The sequence below is a fragment of the Mesitornis unicolor genome, unplaced genomic scaffold (assembly GCF_000695765.1).
Source record: "Mesitornis unicolor isolate BGI_N332 unplaced genomic scaffold, ASM69576v1 scaffold3771, whole genome shotgun sequence".
NCBI lineage: Eukaryota > Metazoa > Chordata > Aves > Mesitornithiformes > Mesitornithidae > Mesitornis > Mesitornis unicolor.
Window position 1 is genome coordinate 16,570 of NW_010161543.1, and position 18,346 is coordinate 34,915.

The 18,346-nt window shown below is 38.0% G+C and overlaps 1 protein-coding gene across 1 annotated transcript in view; it reads left to right on the plus strand.

Annotated features, from left to right (window-relative positions):
- SEL1L3 (sel-1 suppressor of lin-12-like 3 (C. elegans)) overlaps positions 1 to 18,005 on the plus strand; it is a 30,629-nt gene extending 12,624 nt beyond the window's left edge. Inside the window, exons 10-23 of the mRNA XM_010193310.1 lie at positions 449 to 628; positions 1,741 to 1,860; positions 2,497 to 2,637; positions 3,746 to 3,808; positions 5,703 to 5,879; positions 6,421 to 6,548; positions 7,148 to 7,231; positions 9,901 to 9,991; positions 10,101 to 10,185; positions 12,345 to 12,454; positions 13,759 to 13,886; positions 15,633 to 15,735; positions 15,831 to 15,903; positions 17,720 to 18,005. Coding sequence (XP_010191612.1) covers positions 449 to 628; positions 1,741 to 1,860; positions 2,497 to 2,637; positions 3,746 to 3,808; positions 5,703 to 5,879; positions 6,421 to 6,548; positions 7,148 to 7,231; positions 9,901 to 9,991; positions 10,101 to 10,185; positions 12,345 to 12,454; positions 13,759 to 13,886; positions 15,633 to 15,735; positions 15,831 to 15,903; positions 17,720 to 17,886 — 1,650 coding nt within the window. The 3' untranslated portion in view covers positions 17,887 to 18,005. The remainder of the gene's footprint in view (positions 1 to 448; positions 629 to 1,740; positions 1,861 to 2,496; positions 2,638 to 3,745; positions 3,809 to 5,702; positions 5,880 to 6,420; positions 6,549 to 7,147; positions 7,232 to 9,900; positions 9,992 to 10,100; positions 10,186 to 12,344; positions 12,455 to 13,758; positions 13,887 to 15,632; positions 15,736 to 15,830; positions 15,904 to 17,719) is intronic.
- The last annotated feature ends 341 nt before the right edge of the window (positions 18,006 to 18,346 follow it).

The following is an 18,346-nucleotide window of genomic DNA, read 5'->3' on the forward strand; positions in this document are numbered from 1 at the left end:
GTCCCATCCTTGTAGTCCTGTCAGATCCTTAGGGTAAGATTTTCAAGTGCTGTTTGTTACCTTCCATATATTTCCACTGAATGCAGTGCGAATACTCCACGTGGCATCAGTGAGACTAATTAAGTCACTGCTGAGTATAAAAAGTATCAGAGCATAATTTACACTAGAATAAAGCAACATTAAAAAATTGCTGCACACTTAATGGTGGCAGAATAAGTGCAATACTTGAAAAGTATTTAGAGACTTTAGTTTTTCTTTAAAATCTTTCTATATGTATCAAAGACGTTTTAACTACTTTGGGGCTGTGCTTGAATCTGTAACTTGAGTTACGTGGTAGAGCTATTATATCAGCTACCAGTACGAACACCCTGTAAATCTCCACCAAAGTGCTAAACTTGTGAGATGTGCAGTGAATTCACTCTTGTTTATGTCTGTTGATTTTTACCAGGGACGGCTGTATAGTTTGGTTGGCGCTCAGGGGAATGAGAGACTTTCTGTGATGAATCTCGGCTATAAACATTACCAAGGCATTAATAACTATCTGCTTGATTTGGAGCTGTCATATGCTTATTACAGTAATATCGCAATAAAGACATCGTTGGATCAACACACTATAAAAGGGGAACAGGTGAAAGAGTTATAATTTAATCTGAATTTCTTTTCTGGGCAAACCACTTTTCATATATTAATTATGTAGCCAGAACATTTTTCTCTTGTTTTGCAAATATTAGCCTATCTGATTGTCCCTGCCCATGGCAGGGGTGTTGAAATAAATGATCTTTAAAGGTCCCTCCCAACCCATGCCATTCCATGATTGTTACAAAATCCCCCAAATTATATATAGGTATCATTACTCCATTTCTTAGCAAGAGGGAAACCAAATCAAAGTTAGGCTCAAATCCTTAGAACTGCCTGTAGCCTGTCTTTCAGTCTAGTCTCAGTCTTATTCTTGGGCCCTAATTCCCCACTCAAATTTTTATTTATTAATATAATTGGATGTGTTTATTAAGCAACTGATCAGCTCTTTCAATAGCCAAACATCATGAAGTTCATGCAAAAGATGAATTATCCTCTTCATACTTATATCTTTTCTATCATCAAATGTAAAGATTTGGTTCTTAAATAGCTATTCAATGAGATAAAGTTCCAGTGAAATGGTTTTAGAATGAGCTGCTAAACAGGAGGCAACACAACTTTATTGGTATATAATACTAAAGGTAGGCCAGTACTAGAATCCTGGCTTATCAGAAGGAATTACTGTTGTACAAAAAATAGAGATTTTCATTGCTGAAGAACTGAAAACCAGCTGACAGCCACACAGGTAAGAGTGCCATAGGGCTGGTTTCTGGCAGTCAAGCTTTCTGCCAATGTTTTTTTGATGTTCCAAGACAGATTTCAATAGAAACTATAAAGTCTTAAAAAGCTTAAAGCACTTCCTTACCATTATTAAATGCATTTAAAACTACAACGGTGAGTGGTTTTTTTTAGCTGTTGCTATATCTTTCCAGTGTAGAGTGGACTTACAGTTTTGTACTGTAACAAAGCAGTAAATGGTTTTTACACTGGATGTAAGGATGTTTCTTAATGCACTGGCCAGCAGAGGAGTGGTGAGTATTTTAAAACCGAGAATTGATCATGAATTTTTAGAGATAAACAGGAAACGGGCAACATTTCATTTTGGTGGCAGATGTATGAATTCGTTATGTTACAATTTTTTTTTTTTGTTCACCTACTCTTCAGGCATTTGTTGAAACTATAAGGCTGATGGATGATGAACTGCTAAAAGCTCAAACAAAAGAAAATGGTGATGTCTTTATGTGGTTAAAACATGAAGCAACAAGAGGAAATGCAGCTGCACAGGTATAAAGTAATACATTTCCCCTTTCTTAGTTTTATACACACATCATCTATATACATCTGTAGACTATGTAGAAAAGTTGTGGAAGAGAGTAAAGCAGACAGATATTTTCTCTTTCCACCAAGAATTGCTTGGTTTTTAGGAGCTTGAACTATTTCCCATGTTTCTGTCTGATACTATCTGGTGACCATGCAAAAAGCCTTAACAATGTGCAAGGCAAAAGGGAAGAGTTATCAAGACATAGCAAGCTCCTTCTCTGATCGTTTTCCATGGGTTTGTGTTTGACATGGTGCCGTTATCGCTGTTGATTTGAGACCAGCAGCAGTATGTTGTAACACTAGGCTATTTGCATGCATCGGATCTGCCTTTATCACTTACCTCTACACTTAAATCAAGCCAGACTTTCACAATACTGACACCTGGAAAAAATAACCCTGCTGTAGATTTAATATCAGTACATTTCACCACTGGGAAGCCATCTGAATATTTCTGCTAACTAATTGTTTTCAAACTGTTCAGTATGTAGTTTCTTAACATTTTAAAAATCCATTTAAGCCTGCAAAAGTCTGCTCTGCAATTCCAGTTTCAATACTTGCATTTATAAAATTAGTGCTTATTAGTCCTTATGTTTCTTTTAGCAACGACTGGCTCAGATGCTGTTTTGGGGCCAACAAGGAGTGACAAAAAATCCTGAAGCTGCAATAGAATGGTATGCAAAGGGTGCAATAGAAACAGAAGATCCAGTGTTAATATATGATTATGCTATTGTATTATTTAAGGTAAGTAATGTTTCATATTTTCAATTCAATAAAATCATTCCTATGACATGGATGTTGTGCAGTGACACGCTGTGAGAGTGTATACAAGTGGGTTTAGATTTACTCTGAAAATCAATCAATAGTTACGAAGCTAATGTTCGTTTTTATCAGATAGGCACAAAAAATATTAAAAAAGATCAAGTTAAAAGCAGTTCAGTCACATTGTTCCTAACCAGATTCAGGATCAAAATACCTCTGAAATTGTGGATCCTAATTTTTTCTAATGGCTTGTCTCCTCAGAAATCTAACCAGGTAGGAGGCGTAGGCCTTGATGTAGGCATGTAGGTGAAAGTACTTTTCAGAAGATCCTCTCTTAGAATGCCTTTTTTTAGATATCTGGGATTTTTTTTTTAGTAGGAGTTAATAGTCTCTGCATGCAGTTAGTTTTTCCCTGCTAGAAGCAGTAGACCACAAAGGCTAAGCTCAGGCATGACCCCACCTGAGTCAAATAAGTTGTATCAGCTAAGTGCTATCACCCATAAGGCATTCAACAGTACTAAAGGTTAGAAATATTAGTGAAGAACTGCTAGGTTTTCATCTCATTCCTTTGACAGTGGAGGGCTGTTCTCTACAAACTGCTTGTTTAAGTTTTGCTTGTGTTAATTTTGAGCACCAATAGTCTGTTTGACCCATGTCTGGAATGAATTTACATGGACATCATCAGCATAACATCTGCGTATTTCCTCTGGAAACACTCTTGACATCCCTTTTCAGGAAAGCAGAGAGCTCTTGCTCATTGCCAAATCATAAACAATCTGTGCACCTTTGAATGCTATTCATTCTTCCTTAGTTGCTGAAAATTAAATATCTGTGATATTTACCCATAAAAATCACTTCATTAATGGGTGAAATAATTATTCCTAGACTGAATTTCCTAGAGCTTTTATAAAGCTGTGAATGAAGGATGAGCAGAGAGGTGCTTTTTACATTATAGTTGTTTAAAGCTGAATAACACCTAGTAAATAATAGCATTGATGTTAAAATGCATTTTGCTTGTGTATATGTGAATTTTCATGAGCCTGTATTCTGTATTTGTAAACAATGATTGTTTCACGTATCCGTTTCCTAGGGCCAAGGTGTGAAAAAGAATACAAAACTTGCTTTGGAATTGATGAAGAAAGCAGCAGCCAAGGTAAAATGTAATAAATATTTTATCATGAAAGTCCTATACCAGGTGCTAATAATAATGAACTCTGATTTATTTAAAATGTATATTGTCATAATTCTGTGTCAGTAGTTGATTCTCCCAGTGTCTTCACCATGAATGGTGAAAGCCTTATTTTTGCAAACTGAGAGACCAGACTACTCAAAATCAGCCAAAATTTCTATGGAAGAATCACAGAATCACAGAACGTTAGGGATTGGAAGGGGCCTCAAAAGATCATCTAGTCCAATCCCCCAAGAAGAATAATTCTATTTTATCTTCTAGAATTAGATGATAGTTAAGTGACTTACAGAGTGAATAGTTGATCCAGGATATGTTTTTGCCTCCTTTTCCTAAGCATTTTCTTTTAGACCATACTAGGTATGTTTTTTTTATAGGAGTGCCTACCACGTTTGAGCTTTTGATGTGATCTCTCCAGAGTTGGGTAGAAATAATTGCCATCTTTGAAAATCCATGCCAGCAGGCTATGCCGCTCATAATAACAGAGCATCTTAAAGTTGTAGCGTCAATGGAAAAAGAATAAAGACCAAGGTCTGGATTCCACTTCCATAGTCTGCACCGCGTGATGGTGCATTCCCGCAGCACAACTGCTGAACTCAGAGGAATGGTGGCTTCCTGCCCCACCACCTCTGAGCTGTGTTGGTTTATGACTACTTCTCTCTGCTTAGAGTTAGAACTCCTTCAAGGAATGGAGGTCACGCTTTCAGAGTAGGATTAAAATTTCCTTGACCCGGGATCTGAGGAACAGACTCTGAAAAGCATTACCACAGATACTTAAGTTGTTGTGCACTGGTGCACATTTTCTATACTTGAATAACACCATATTTATTAAAAAGTTGAATTGCTTATGGATTTTAATGGGTCTGCTAGTAACACTGTTCAAATGTGAAAGGAAAAGGCCTTTTCTGGAAGGCCTTTGTAAGTGCCAGTTGTATGCAGTTTCTTCTACAGAGATTACAGAAAGAGACTGTGCAGTGTAGCAGTTGTTAGCTGACAGTAGCGAGCCCATAACTTGTATTTGTGCACTGAGATTTTTTTTTTTTAGGTAACATTTACCTTATGTCACTGTTTTGGCATGATTGCTATTAAATATACGTTATATTTTAAAGACAAAATAGCAAGCCCAAACGTATTTTTTGGTACAGAGTAATTTGAACTGCTGGCATCCTTAAGGCCACCATATGATCCACCGATTTATGGAAGGAGACAGTGTCTCATTGCAGCCAAAATAAAAACTCTGTCCTAGAAAGATTTTCTCTTCTTGATCCATAATTATGGAGGTGAAGTTGCAACTTAATAATAGCGTGTAGCACTGTCTCAGGCAGATGTGCATAGTGCTGGTGAGATAAATTTTGAAAACGCCATTGCAAAGTTCTGTGTTCATTGCTTCCTATTTATTCTTAGCAAAATATTCTAGTTTAAAAGTGTCTTTTTTTGATTTCTAATCCTGTCAGGCAGGTTCTAGGAGTGCAGTTATTTCCCCAGGGTATCTTCTTGCCCTCAGCAGTCCCTCCATTCCACTGCAGATGCACAAGAATATGTCTCTCATTTTGGTTTTGCAGATGAGATGGGTGAAAGATGGTTGAAATTTGTTCTTGTTGCCAAGTACAAATCTGAATGCAGACATGGCTGAGACTCTATAGAATAACATGACACTGGAGTCTTACTCCTTGTTCCAATATGAGGCCACAGGGAAGAATAGCATGAAAGAAGCCGGCAAATAAAATTTTGGCTGAACCCACATGCCAGACATCTAGAGAGGCAAGCTCAGGACAGCACCCAAAGTTGGGCAACAGGTTGGAATTGCAGTGACCCAAAGCAGAATCTAATGTGTGACCTGAGACTGCTCTTCTTTCCTAAGGGCTTGCCCCAGGCAGTGAATGGATTGGGATGGTATTACCACAATTTTAAAAGAGACTATAGAAAAGCAGCTGAACACTGGTTAATTGCTGAGGAATTGGGAAATCCAGATGCATCATACAATCTTGGTGTCCTTTATTTAGATGGAATTTACCCTGGAGTACCTGGTAGAAATCAAGTGAGTAAATATTTAGTAGTACTATTTCTTACATTGGGGCCCAATTTAGAAGATTTTACTTCATTCTTGAGACTGCTGCGTTCACTCTGATTTTGATACCTTTTATCACAAAGAAGGATGTTACTGTGGGATTCAGTCAAATTGCTTCACTTTTGCAAAGTCCTGTTCTGTGTCTCTTCTCCAGGATCCTTTATTAATTTTCCCAATAGTGAATAACTAATGTTACTTTTGTCAGTGCACACAAGACTGGTATGCTACCAGGTGTTACTTACACATTTAGGCACTTTTCTATTTGACTTTTTTCACTTTTCTTCACTTTTATATTTCTGTGTTTTTAAAACCTTTTTCCAGACTAAACTGTTAAAAAGTTAGAAGAAAGGAATTCAGTTCACCTAATCCAACCTAGGATTCTATGATAAATTGGCATGCCCTCATTAGCCAATTGCCTCTTTAAATTCACTTGATGAAATGAGTCCCTGGAAACAGAACTCAATAGACATTAATAATGGAGACTTGCTTATTGTGTTTTATTTCTTCACAGACGGTTGCTGCACGCTATTTCTATAAAGCTGCCCAAGGAGGACATATTGAAGGGACTGTACGATGTTCTCTGTACTACATCACAGGAAATATGGAAGACTTCCCCAGAGATCCAGAAAAAGCTGTAATGTAAGGAATTAAACCATTTGTTAAAGGAGAATGTATTTCTGATGGGATTATTTTGATTATTGGTGTTTTTAAGTCCATAGTCTAAATATCTTGTACTTCACGGTACTTGCCTCTTCCAACAAAAGGTTCTTCTGTAGTAAAGTTTGATCCACATGAATATGTGTATTATTTAAATGACCAGTAGATTTTGAAAGATGCTGAGTTCTTTTAGTAGTTATCAAACAACTCAGAGAGGTATCTAAGAAAGCCATGCTTATTTGATTTTCAAGAAGTATCAGGCTCTGATGTGATAGAAATGGTATTTTGCATGAAGAAAAAGGCAGGTAATTAATTATAGAACTTAGTAACTTATGCTTGTTTTCTTTAAAAAAAAAAAGGGTAATTTTGCCAAGAAAAACCACAAAATGTCTCTGATATGCTCATGGACATGAATGGACAAAATGTTCTCATTCAGTCAACAGTTACAAAACTGATGCAGCAATTACTGTGAAAACCCATAGGTGATCCCATATCCTTTCGTGTCCTCTGAGTCAGTGTGAGTTAGGATAAAATTACTGGAGCACAGCTGTTCATTTTCTATTGTTCGTTCTTTTCTACAGCTGGGCAAAACACATTGCAGAGAAGAATGGCTACTTAGGTCATGTAATCAGAAAAGCCCTCAATGCTTATCTGGAACTTTCATGGTATGTTCATTCTCTTCAAGTTCATTTTCTATTTTTCAATTACTTTATAGCATAATAAAATAACTAACATTGGGCCATGACCTCAGAAAACTACAACAGCACGGCTGAAGTCGGTAGCAAAACACCCATTGACATAAACAGAAGGAGGAGTTGACCTGAAGCATAATGTAATAGTTCTGACAGAATCAAGTGAAAAAAGAGAGAGTTTATAGAGTGAAATAATGTTATATCTACTGTCTGTGATTTTCATCCTGTAGTAATATAGCGTGTAATGTACACTGCATTAGCCAGAGGAACGCCTTTCATTTTTAATATTCTCTCTTTTGCAAAAAACGTACTTTGCTTTCTCTTTTGTATAATTTCATGTTACGAAAATTCTGACTGCTGGATTAGATTTGTTCTTTTTTTGTATATGGTTAGTACTATCTTTTCTGTAAAGTATAATAGGAGGCTTCAGTATCCAGTGAGCCAACCAAGAGGTTTCGGTGTGGCCTCCAGGTTAATGCTCCATTTTTGCAGCAACCTGTAGGCATGAGAATCAGGGTGTAATATGTCATTAAGACAGTGGCTCATGTTAGTACTTAATTAGTGCTTCAGGTTTAGGAGATCTACAAGAAACTCAGTGGACTGTTCTGGAGTAACCCATTCCTAGAAGAATTTTCTTCCTATTTGGTCTGTCACAGACATTTCTCCTGAGACCTCACTTTTCAACACTGGAAAACTCTCAGTTAGCATTTTTGTAACGTGTTCTGATGTACAAGTCTGTGACTCTACCTAGCTCACTCTGCATACAGTCGCACTTAAGTCATGTGCACATGGCAGAGCATTAAGATCCCAGAAGGATCAACAACAGCTAGGAGGAAAAATCTGCTGGAGTCTCCCTTGAGATGCCAGTGACTGGGAGTGTATGGATAGTCACTTACAGATACTGGTCCTAGTCATCTCTGGTTTTAGGAGTATGTTCATGTTGAAATCTTTAGATCTGAGTATTTCTTCATGTATCTTGCACAGGTGTAAATTGTTACACTGCCAAGCAGACCAAGTGATATGTGCTCCTTGATCCTTGGTGTTAGCAGCCACATGTTCTACACTACTGTTAGTCATGGTAGTTTGATTTTCAGAGACTGATACAAAGGCCTTAAATGTAGTTTCTTTTCTGAATTGCCCTTTGAGACTTAAGGATCAGAAGAATTAACTTCCCAGCTTAGGTATCCCAAATTTCTTCTGTGGTGCCATGTCTTCGTTGTCCCAGATATTTTTTACAGGGCAAGTACAAGACAGAATTTGTAATCTTACAGAAGCAGTTGGGAGACAGGAGGTTACACCTGCTAATTCTATAAGGGCAACACAACACAATTTCATTTAAAGTTTCTTTGCCTAAGCAGCTACTCTTGAAATAAAATGCATATTTAACCATATTTGCTTCCAGTTAAACCACTGAACCCTGAAACCTGCCATGGTTTTAGCTTTGTGTTGTGGAAAAAATCACTGGAAGCATGACCCTTTAATAGGAAGCTTTATTAGGAAAAAAGAAGTACAGCAAGGGTTTTTTTATTTTGTAATTTAAAAATCAAGACTTTGTTTGAATTTTGAAAGCTTAGTTTTCGTAATCTTGAATAAATGAGTGACAGAGAACATGAAAGAGATGCTTTCCTCTAGAATCATGAGCAGTGCTGTACTGGAATACTGAATTGCTATACTGCAAATGCAGTAAATTGCTATACTTTGCAAATGCAAAATTAGCTTTTATTACGTGCTTTACAGTCTCTGAGGTGCCTGGAGTCCATGGAGGGACTAAGACTGGTGTTTTATTCACACATGCAATTATAATGAGCAACAATTTCTGTTCCAAAGAGCCCATAGTCTAAAAAGCCGAGGGAAGCAAGTAATAGAAATAAAAGGGTAAAGCATACCAAAGAAGTACTCAGAATAATGTTTGACAAATGTATACACAGCTAAGTTAATTACAGATTCTTTTTAAGTGTAGCAGGTAAGATTCTTTTTCACAGAATTATTTGAGTTGGAAGGGACCTTAGAGATCATCCAGTCCAACCCGCTGCCATGGGCAGGGCTACCTCCCACCAGACCAGGCTGCTTAAAGCCCTGTCCAGCCAGGCTTTGAACACTTCCAGGGAAGGGGCATCCACAGTTTCCCTAGGCAACCTGTGCCAGTGCCTTATCACCCTCATAGTGAAGAATTTCCTCCTAATATCTAATCTAAATCTACCCTCTTTCGGTTTAGAACCATTACCCCTCATCATGTCACTAGGCACCTTGATTAAGAGTCCCTGCCCATCTTGCCCTTTAAGTAAGGAGAAGGCTGTTTTTAATAATTTTTATCTGAAACATTTAAGTAAATGAATTGGCTTAATGTCAATTCAACTTTATAATCAGTCTGTCAGTTAAAGTAAATGCACACTGCAGCCAATTGAGCTTCAATGCAAGAGAAAAAAATGCAAATTTTTGAGATCCAGTATGGCTTGTTACACCAGCCATTGCCAGTAGATGTAGTTGTTGCATGGGTTTGCCAGCCTCTTACTTTTAAACCTTGTACCAAAATTTTGCTCTCAGGTAATTTTATCAATTTATTTACTGGGGTTTTTTAACTATAACTAAAATGCATGGGTTTTTTGTTAAGGTTTTCACTAATTTCTTTTATCTGACATTAGGCATGAAGCTCTGCTGCATTACATTTTAGCAGCTGAAACTGGGATCGAAGTGTCACAGTCAAATTTAGCACACATCTGTGAAGAAAGACCAGTAAGTAAATGTATTCACAACTCACTATCCTAAAAGGAACACTTGTTAAAAATAATGTGATCCTAATCTCTTATCTGTGATATGAATGGATCAATTATTTTCTTTCCAGGACCTAGCAAGGAAATACCTAGCAAGTGACTGTGTGTGGAGATACTACAATTTCTCCATTTCTCAAGTCAATGCACCCTCATTTGGTATGTATAAGGAACTCCTTCTGAATTTGAATTTTACATTTTTTTAAAATTCCAGGAACTACATTTGTTACAAATTCTGTGTGAGTGAGCAAGTTAGGGGAAGACTAATCCCCGCTTAACATGCATTTCTTTTTTAGTGTTTTGATAGAGATATCACAGTGAAAAAAGGTATTTTAAGTGTTGTGTTTCAGCACAGTTTTTCAGAGAATTTCCTTTTTATATCATAAAATTGATAAAATTTGAATAAAATAAAACAAAAAAGCTAAGCACTGAGAAGGGACTAGATATTTAGGAGCCTGAGCAATTGACTCAAGGTTTAAGAAACAAAAAAGATAGCAGTAGAATTTAGGAGCTCGTGCTGTTTAGTTTATCAAAGAGAAAATCCAAAAGCAAATATACTTCCATATCATAATTGAGTCATGAGAAACTAACGAAGGCTAAAGTATTCCTTATCTAATTTATTATGCGTTTTTCTGTTAGAGTACAGGGTTTCTGAACGTTGGCACAGCTTACCTTGGGGACCTAAGGGATTTTCTGTTTTAAGGAAAAAAAAAAAAAGCCTTTCTAGAAGAGAAGGTTTATATACATATAAGTTACATTCCTTCAGCCTTACATTTTACTACATGCATGACTTTAGTGACTAAGTCATCTTGGTGCCTTTGAAAGAGTTATTCAGTATTTGAAAACAGTGATCTGATGGTCTCACAGGAAGGTTTAAGTGCTTTGTAATAAGCATATTAATAGTGGAGCGTGAAAACATTTCAAGCTCTTCATTTCAGTACACCGCAGTGTGGAAGCCAAATACCACATTGATACAGCCTGAAACCCCAGGAGCTGACGAACCCTGTTAGCTTTCACGAGGAGTTTGTAGATGCCTTAGTGAGGCATTGTTAGGTTGACTCTTTGGCAGACCCACTGATACAATCTTGCATTAGAGAAGCTTCTGAAGGTCAGACTCATGGGGTGAGACTGTGATTCCATTCAAGTAATAGAGAGAAACCTGCTTGCTTCAGGGAAAGTATTTTATTAATTTATCTCTTCTTCATATGAGTAACATAAGGGAAGTTCTGTCTCAGACCCCTCTCTGCAGTAGTGGAGGATCAAATCCCCAGTGTAGGGCCTGGGATGGAGAGTCAAACCCTGGCAGCAGAGATTCCCAGGGCTATGTTACCAGCACAACGCACGGTGACCTCAGGGCCTCTTCCTGTTTTAGGAGTGCTCTCTAGGCCAGGGCTTGAGTGATGCAGTTGGTATGGTTGAGGGGAACTCTCTTCTTGATGATACACTACAGCATTCATGACCTTCTACTCTGCATCGGTGCCGGCCTGTCCATGTAGTCTTTCTGCCTTTGCTGTTGGGTCAGTGACCAACTTGCTTCCTGGAGGAGCTCTGCTATGTAACAGGTGGGATTTCTAGGTAGCTGCCATAAACGCACAAGACAGGGTGCAGAAGTGTTTCAAACCATTTGGGGAAAGCTTAGGTCAGAGAAGTATAAACATGGTCATGGGAGCTTTTAAACTCTTTAGCATGGGTTAGTGCAATGTTATGTTTACTCCTGTCTGGGTCAATGCCCGCTCTGTTGGAGCATTTCATTGCTGTGCAATATCACGGAAAGATGTTTGTAAAACGTTTGCTGGGCTTTGTTTCCTTCTAGACTAGGAAAACTCCATACCTGTCGTTGTTCTGGGTTGGATTTGAAACTACTGAAATTATCAGCAGTAAGTTCTGTAATGTTTGGGATGGGTTCAGCTGCCATAGTGACAGGTACAGAACAGGCACTTAGGCAGCATCTTTTTAAGTCTCATCAAGGTAGTTGGGCTAACCTGAATAATAAGGCTACAGGTTGCCGAAAGACAGATTGAGCAAGTGAAGAAGGAGAACAGTATAAAGTCTCTAAGTCTTAGTTTTTGTAAAAACAGCAGTATCATTCACTAAATTCATTGAAGAGAAAACATGAGAAATTTCAGCCAGGATAAATATTTTCAGTAGTCAGTCTGATGTACAGTAGTCACAGAAACAACCAGAGATAGAGAGTACCTTTTTTTTTATAAATATGCTGCTTTAAATAGAATTACTGTTAACTTCTCCATCACATTAATAGTTGGTTAATTCTGTCTCTACAAATACTCTAAATTATCTGCTACTGGTTTCTTCCACAGCTTATTTGAAGATGGGTGATTTCTACTACTATGGTTACCAGAACCAGTCGAAAGACCTTGAGCTCTCAATGCGGATGTATGCACAAGCTGCATTAGAGGGAGACTCACAGGTGGGTCTGCAGTTGTGATGTGTTTATAAAAAATGATCAGTTTAGAACAATCTGAGGATTCACGTGAGACTGATTATTCTGCTTGGCTGTATCTGTGCACTGAAGAGACCTGCTAGAATAACTTAGAATTATTTCACAATACCTTGTGAGTCAGTAGTTGCTGTTTCATGATAATAAAAGCTAAACCTAGTGTAGGTCAGTCCTAGAGTTAGGCTCTTTTGAAAGCTAAAGGTGAATGACCAATTCAATGCTACCCTACCTTGACACAATTGATTCTGTTGAGACCTTGGTATTTTTACTCCTGCCAGGTTAAGAATTAATAGACTGCTGAGTTTTATTCCAGTCCTATCCTCTGCTGTTTTAGGAAATAAACAAGAAGACTGGTCCATTTCCCTTGGTATATTGAGTGAATCCTAGGGTGAATTTTGTTCACTCCACCAACAAAAGCTTCATTTCAAAATGATATATAATGAAAAGATTCACCATGTAACATTACCAACATTATCAGTGTTTCAACACTGCATGTCCTGTCCTCAGAGCCTCCTGAAGCATCCCAGGTGCAATATTCTGTTCTCCCTGTCCCTGTGACAGTGTCTGCAGACAGTATCTTGTATCTGAATTTGTTAGAGGTAGCGTAGTTGAGTTCTGTTTTGAGGATATTGAGGCAAAACATTACTTCTAACTAGCAAAGGAAAGAAGAGGGGTATTAACATTTATTTTGAAGTATGGAAGCCAAACTATGGGGAATCCTGTAATATGTCTCCCGTGTGTTCATCTTCATGGCTCTGAAAAGGAGATGTCTGAAGAGACGTAGGGATGCCTAAGACTTGTCAAAACTGTAAGATTAAGGTTTTAAGTTGTGTGGAGCAAATTTTTTCTCTCAGTTTCACTAGTCAGGTTGCCATTGGTCTATAGAGCTAGATGAAGGGGAATTAAATGATAACAAAACAGAAATCCATTTCTTCTTTCAGTGTGTATAGTATATGAAAGATTACAGTGTGACATTGTGGCTGTGTTTAAAGAGCAACTAAAAATGAGAAAGTTCAGATCTTTCTTTTTCCAGATGGTTTCTAAGGAAACGGTGTTACAACAAATGAATGCTAATTCTTTTGCATCTTCAGTATTTATCTGGGTATATGGGTAGGAGAGAAGGTTCTTGTAATTAGTCAGTGAAGATCACATTGTACTAAATGAATTTATAGAAGACAGTTATAATTATTTAGATACTTGATGTTTACATTAGACATTAAAAATACATGTGAAAATTTAGTGGTTAAAAGGTGTGTGTTCCTTTTTATTGTTAGGGTTTCTTTAATTTGGCCCTTGTCATCGAAGAGGGCAACTCCATACCTTCCTACATTCTGGATCACTTGGATATTGATCAGGCTTTGCATTCTAGTAATATTTCACTTCTTCAGGAGCTTTATTACAGGTGAGTCTTTTTTTTCCCCTGATCAGCATCTTCTCTTTTTCCATGTGAGGAGCATTTACTCTGGAGAACAGCAATTTCTGTAATTATTAACTTTGTTCACTTGTATGATTTAAGGCAGGTTAAGGTCAACATGCTTTAAATGCTTAAACAGCCTCAATATATTTCAGTTTATGCCTGTTTTGAGAGACCTGATTATATGTGTTTACCTGAAATACCAGGGACTAGACTAGATTTAATGATCTGGGAGGCCTTTTTCCAATTCTCTAATTTCCTAAGTTAGGCACTGACAATTTGTATACTGCCTGAAACAATCATGTTTAATGATAAACATAGCATAATGTGAAATTAAAAAGTATGTAATTAGGAAAATAGCAGTCCTTCCTAATTATTCTGTAAATATGGTCCAGCATGGCACAGATGTTGTGGCATAGAATATTAGATATGTGAGAAGGTTATACATCTGCTGCCTGAACTGCCTGTGCCAGCACTGTTTGTGCACAAACCACCTAGAAACCTCTACTTCCAGTGCAGAACTTCGTTTTCCTTCACCTGGGTAAAGCAACGTGATTTGGAAAAGCGCACTGGGAATGGAAAGCTTACACAACATTTGGTGGATCTGTGGAGCTGCCTTTCCAATATTTAAGGAAAAAAGAGTTGACAGTTCATGTATAAGGCTGTGAACTAAGAATGAGTGGTTTATCTTCTGCTTTGCCACTGAGTATTGTGTGACGCAAGAAAGTGGAGATTATATTAACATTAAAACCTCATTTGTCAGTTCACCAACAGTCCACTGAAATTGTTCTTCACTGCAGTTAGCCTAAACTTGTACCCTAAATTACCTCCACTCCATATAAAATTACCAGACACATAAATAGGGCTCTGGACCAGCTGCTCCATCTGGGATTGTAAGCTTGAGCCTGAATTCTGCCTTCACGTGCTCTGAACCCATCTGCTTTGCAGTGAGAGGAACTCCAGACCTGACAGCACTGCAGGGATTGCTCATTATCATACACTTCTGTCCAGAAGGGCATGTACTTTATATATATATAATTTTAAATTTTATAAATACATAGACACACATATATACACACACACACCACCCCACCCCCCAACTTTACCTACCCCTCCCTCCTTAGCTTGGTAGAAAAGAATAAATTGTAGCTTAAAATAGGTACCTGTGATTTAGCTGTCTAAACTCCCCTAGTAGGTGAAGTCCTCCTGTATCTGATAGAACTGAGAAAGCTCAGCTCACCCCACATACAAGGGGCTGAAATACCTCATAGGTACTCAGCTAAAGCACTCTCCAAGCTCTGACTGCATTGCGTAGGACTGCGTTGTCTCTAAAGGGGGTTTAGGCACCAGCATCATGCATAGGCAACTACATTTCGTACTTCTCATCTTGATTCAAGTCCTACTGCCATTGACTCACATTAGTCAGAACAAAGTATCTTGGGTATGGCCTTGTTCTGTGACTGCTTTGCAAGGGCAGCATGGATGCTTAGGCCCATTGTTGATTAATAAGAAAATAATAAAATACACTCTTAGGGTAAGGTATTTTGTGCTTAATGAGGTTAATCTGGTATTTCATGAATTTTTACTTCTCCATCTGTGAGACAGTAATGATAATATCTGCTTGTTTTTCTGGGTTACTGAGGTTTGCTGCAAACTCACTTGAGATTCCCAGATGACAGATGCCACAAAATTGTAGAGGAGGACTAATCAGTTGTTTTAATCTTCTTGTTGTAGGTGCTGGAATAATAGTAACCAAGAATCAATTAGTCCATGCTCTTTAGCATTGCTTTATTTTTATGTGAGAGTTTTCTGGAACAATATTTTACAATCTACTCTGGTATGTATTGCTCCTTTGGTACCTGCATAGTTCATTTGGAGCATTACCTTGGCTTTGCACTGTTCTAATATGTGTTTTTAAACTTACCGTCACAGATTTACTTCATGGGAACCTTTCTTTTATCAATTCTGGTTGCATTTGCAGTGCAGTATTCTCAGTCTTTATCTGGTAAGTATTTGTCATAGTAAAACCGAAGATAGAGGAGTGTTCTTTTTGTTTCAATAAAAACTTCAGAAATAAAAGCAGAAATTCTACACTTGGTATTGCTACCCCTGAACAGCAGCTTCTTTGATACGCAGGTCACTTTTTGAGCATTGAAAAGGGGTGGATGAAGCAAGGCACAGGTTTAAACCCCTTGATTTCTGGATAATTTCCCTTGTTAAAGAAAGTTCTTAATAAAAACATTAACTGCAGGAGATTATGACTGGAAGTAAGAGATAATTTCCCAGCTGTTGACATGCAGTATTGTTAGAGTAATTATATGACTTTGAATCACGCAGAATCACAGAATATTAGGAGTTGGAAGGGACCTCAAAAGTTCATCCCGTCCAACCCCCCTGCCAGAGCAGGATCACCTAGACTAGGTCACACAGGAACGCGTCCAGGTTGGCCTTGAATGTCTCCAGAGAAGGAGACTCCACAACCTCTCTGGGCAGCCTGGTCCAGTGCTCTGTCACCCTCACAGTAAAGAAGTTTTTCCTCATGTTCACATGGAACCTCCTATGCTCCAGCTTGCACCCATTGCCCCTTGTCCTGTCATTGGCTGTCACAGAGAAGAGCCTGGCTCCTTCCTCCTGACACTCGCCCTTTATAAATTTATAAACATGAATGAGGTCACCCCTCAGTCTCCTCTTCTCCAAGCTAAAGAGACCCAGCTCCCTCAGCTGCTCCTCATAAGGGAGATGCTCCACTCCCTTGATCATCTTTGTGGCTCTGTGCTGGACTCTTTCAAGCAATTCCCTGTCCTTCTTGAACTGAGGGGCCCAGAATTGAACACAATATTCCAGATGTGGTCTCACCATGTTGTCTCCATAAGACGTAATGAGACTGTTCCACGTTTCATATGACTGAATTGTTCAGATATAAGGTGGGAGGAAAAGTGAGGTTCATAGAGCTGGTACATAGGAGTAATTTAGGAGGAGGCAGTTCAGCCCCTTCAAATCAGTAACAGAATCAGTAAATGCACTCAATGAGTGCTTGCAGCCTTCTATCCTAAACTAGCAGGTTTGCTGAATGTTGAGAGAATATTAAGGGACAGAAAACCAGATGCCAGATTTCAGTGTCTTAAAACTCCCATTATTTTCTCACCTTATTGAAAGAGAGATCAGAGATGAAACTGCAATGCTCAAGATTGTATCTACAATCGCGTGCAAAAATAATGAGTCCTCATTTAAAAACCATTGCCGCCTTCAATCATGTCACTTCAAATCGCAAGACAGGATCTTGATTGGGAAGATGTGAAATGAGTATTACCAGTTATGAAAAGAGTTTCTTCCACTAAGTACATTCTCTTATGTTGTGGTTTAACCCTGGTAGGCAGCTTAAGCCTCCATCAGAAAATACTGTTTTCTGACATATTTCTGTAATGAGATTCAGAAAAAAATACTTTCCACATTGACAACCTATACTTGCAGGGAATAGTATTTAACAAACAACAAAACACCATTACACATAAAAAGCTTATTTGAATTTTGTAATTCCTAGATAGCATTTAAGACGTAGCTGTGGAAAATATGCTGACTATGGAAATAATTCTGAAACCCAGTATTTTTTTCTTACTAAGAAAGTTTTGTAACTTCAGAGTCATACTTCATATGTACAAACTATATAAAGTTACAGATATACTTCTTTCAATATTTCCTAACCTTTGAGTGTTATCTTTATATCATGATTTTTATATTTGCATAATATTTAAATATTGATGAATAGACTTCCTAGACACAGTGGTGTCTTTTTAATCAGTAATTTTGATGTTTTTCCAAAGCTCATAATTCTTCTGAAACAAGAACAGAACCATCGTCAGATGAACCTTCCTCCTCAGGGAGCAGCAGTGAGGATGCTACCAGACTGGTACAACAAGAAGAATCTCCTTTTTCAAGCAATTTAGCCCAGCAGGAGCCAAACCCTCAGAATCCTCTTGTTACGACCTGAAGTGCAGTTTTCTTGAGGTTGAGGTCCCATGGGGAAGATGGGATATGAACAACTGCAAATCTAAGAACTGGCAACCAACCCTACTAGTGGCACTAATAATGCAGTCCAACAGCCAAAATTGTTGAGAAATTCACCAGTCCGATTTCTCCACTGTAGAGGAAAACCATCCCTATAATTTATTTAATGCTCCAAACAGATAATGCAGATTATGTCACTATACCCAGCACATGATCATACTGTGTTTCATTCAGGGACTGGAGGAAAACACGCAAAGTCTTTGCCTAACTGAAGAATGAGAGAAAGTAGCTTCCCTAATGAATAAATAAAATTATTTAAATGTGAACCCATGACACAAACTAAATGAGCAATTTATTTTTTGATTCTTCCATAGATAACATTGTCAAAAGATTTATTTCGTGTTCTACAGTAACTCTTAAAGACACCTATTTAAGTGACAGTT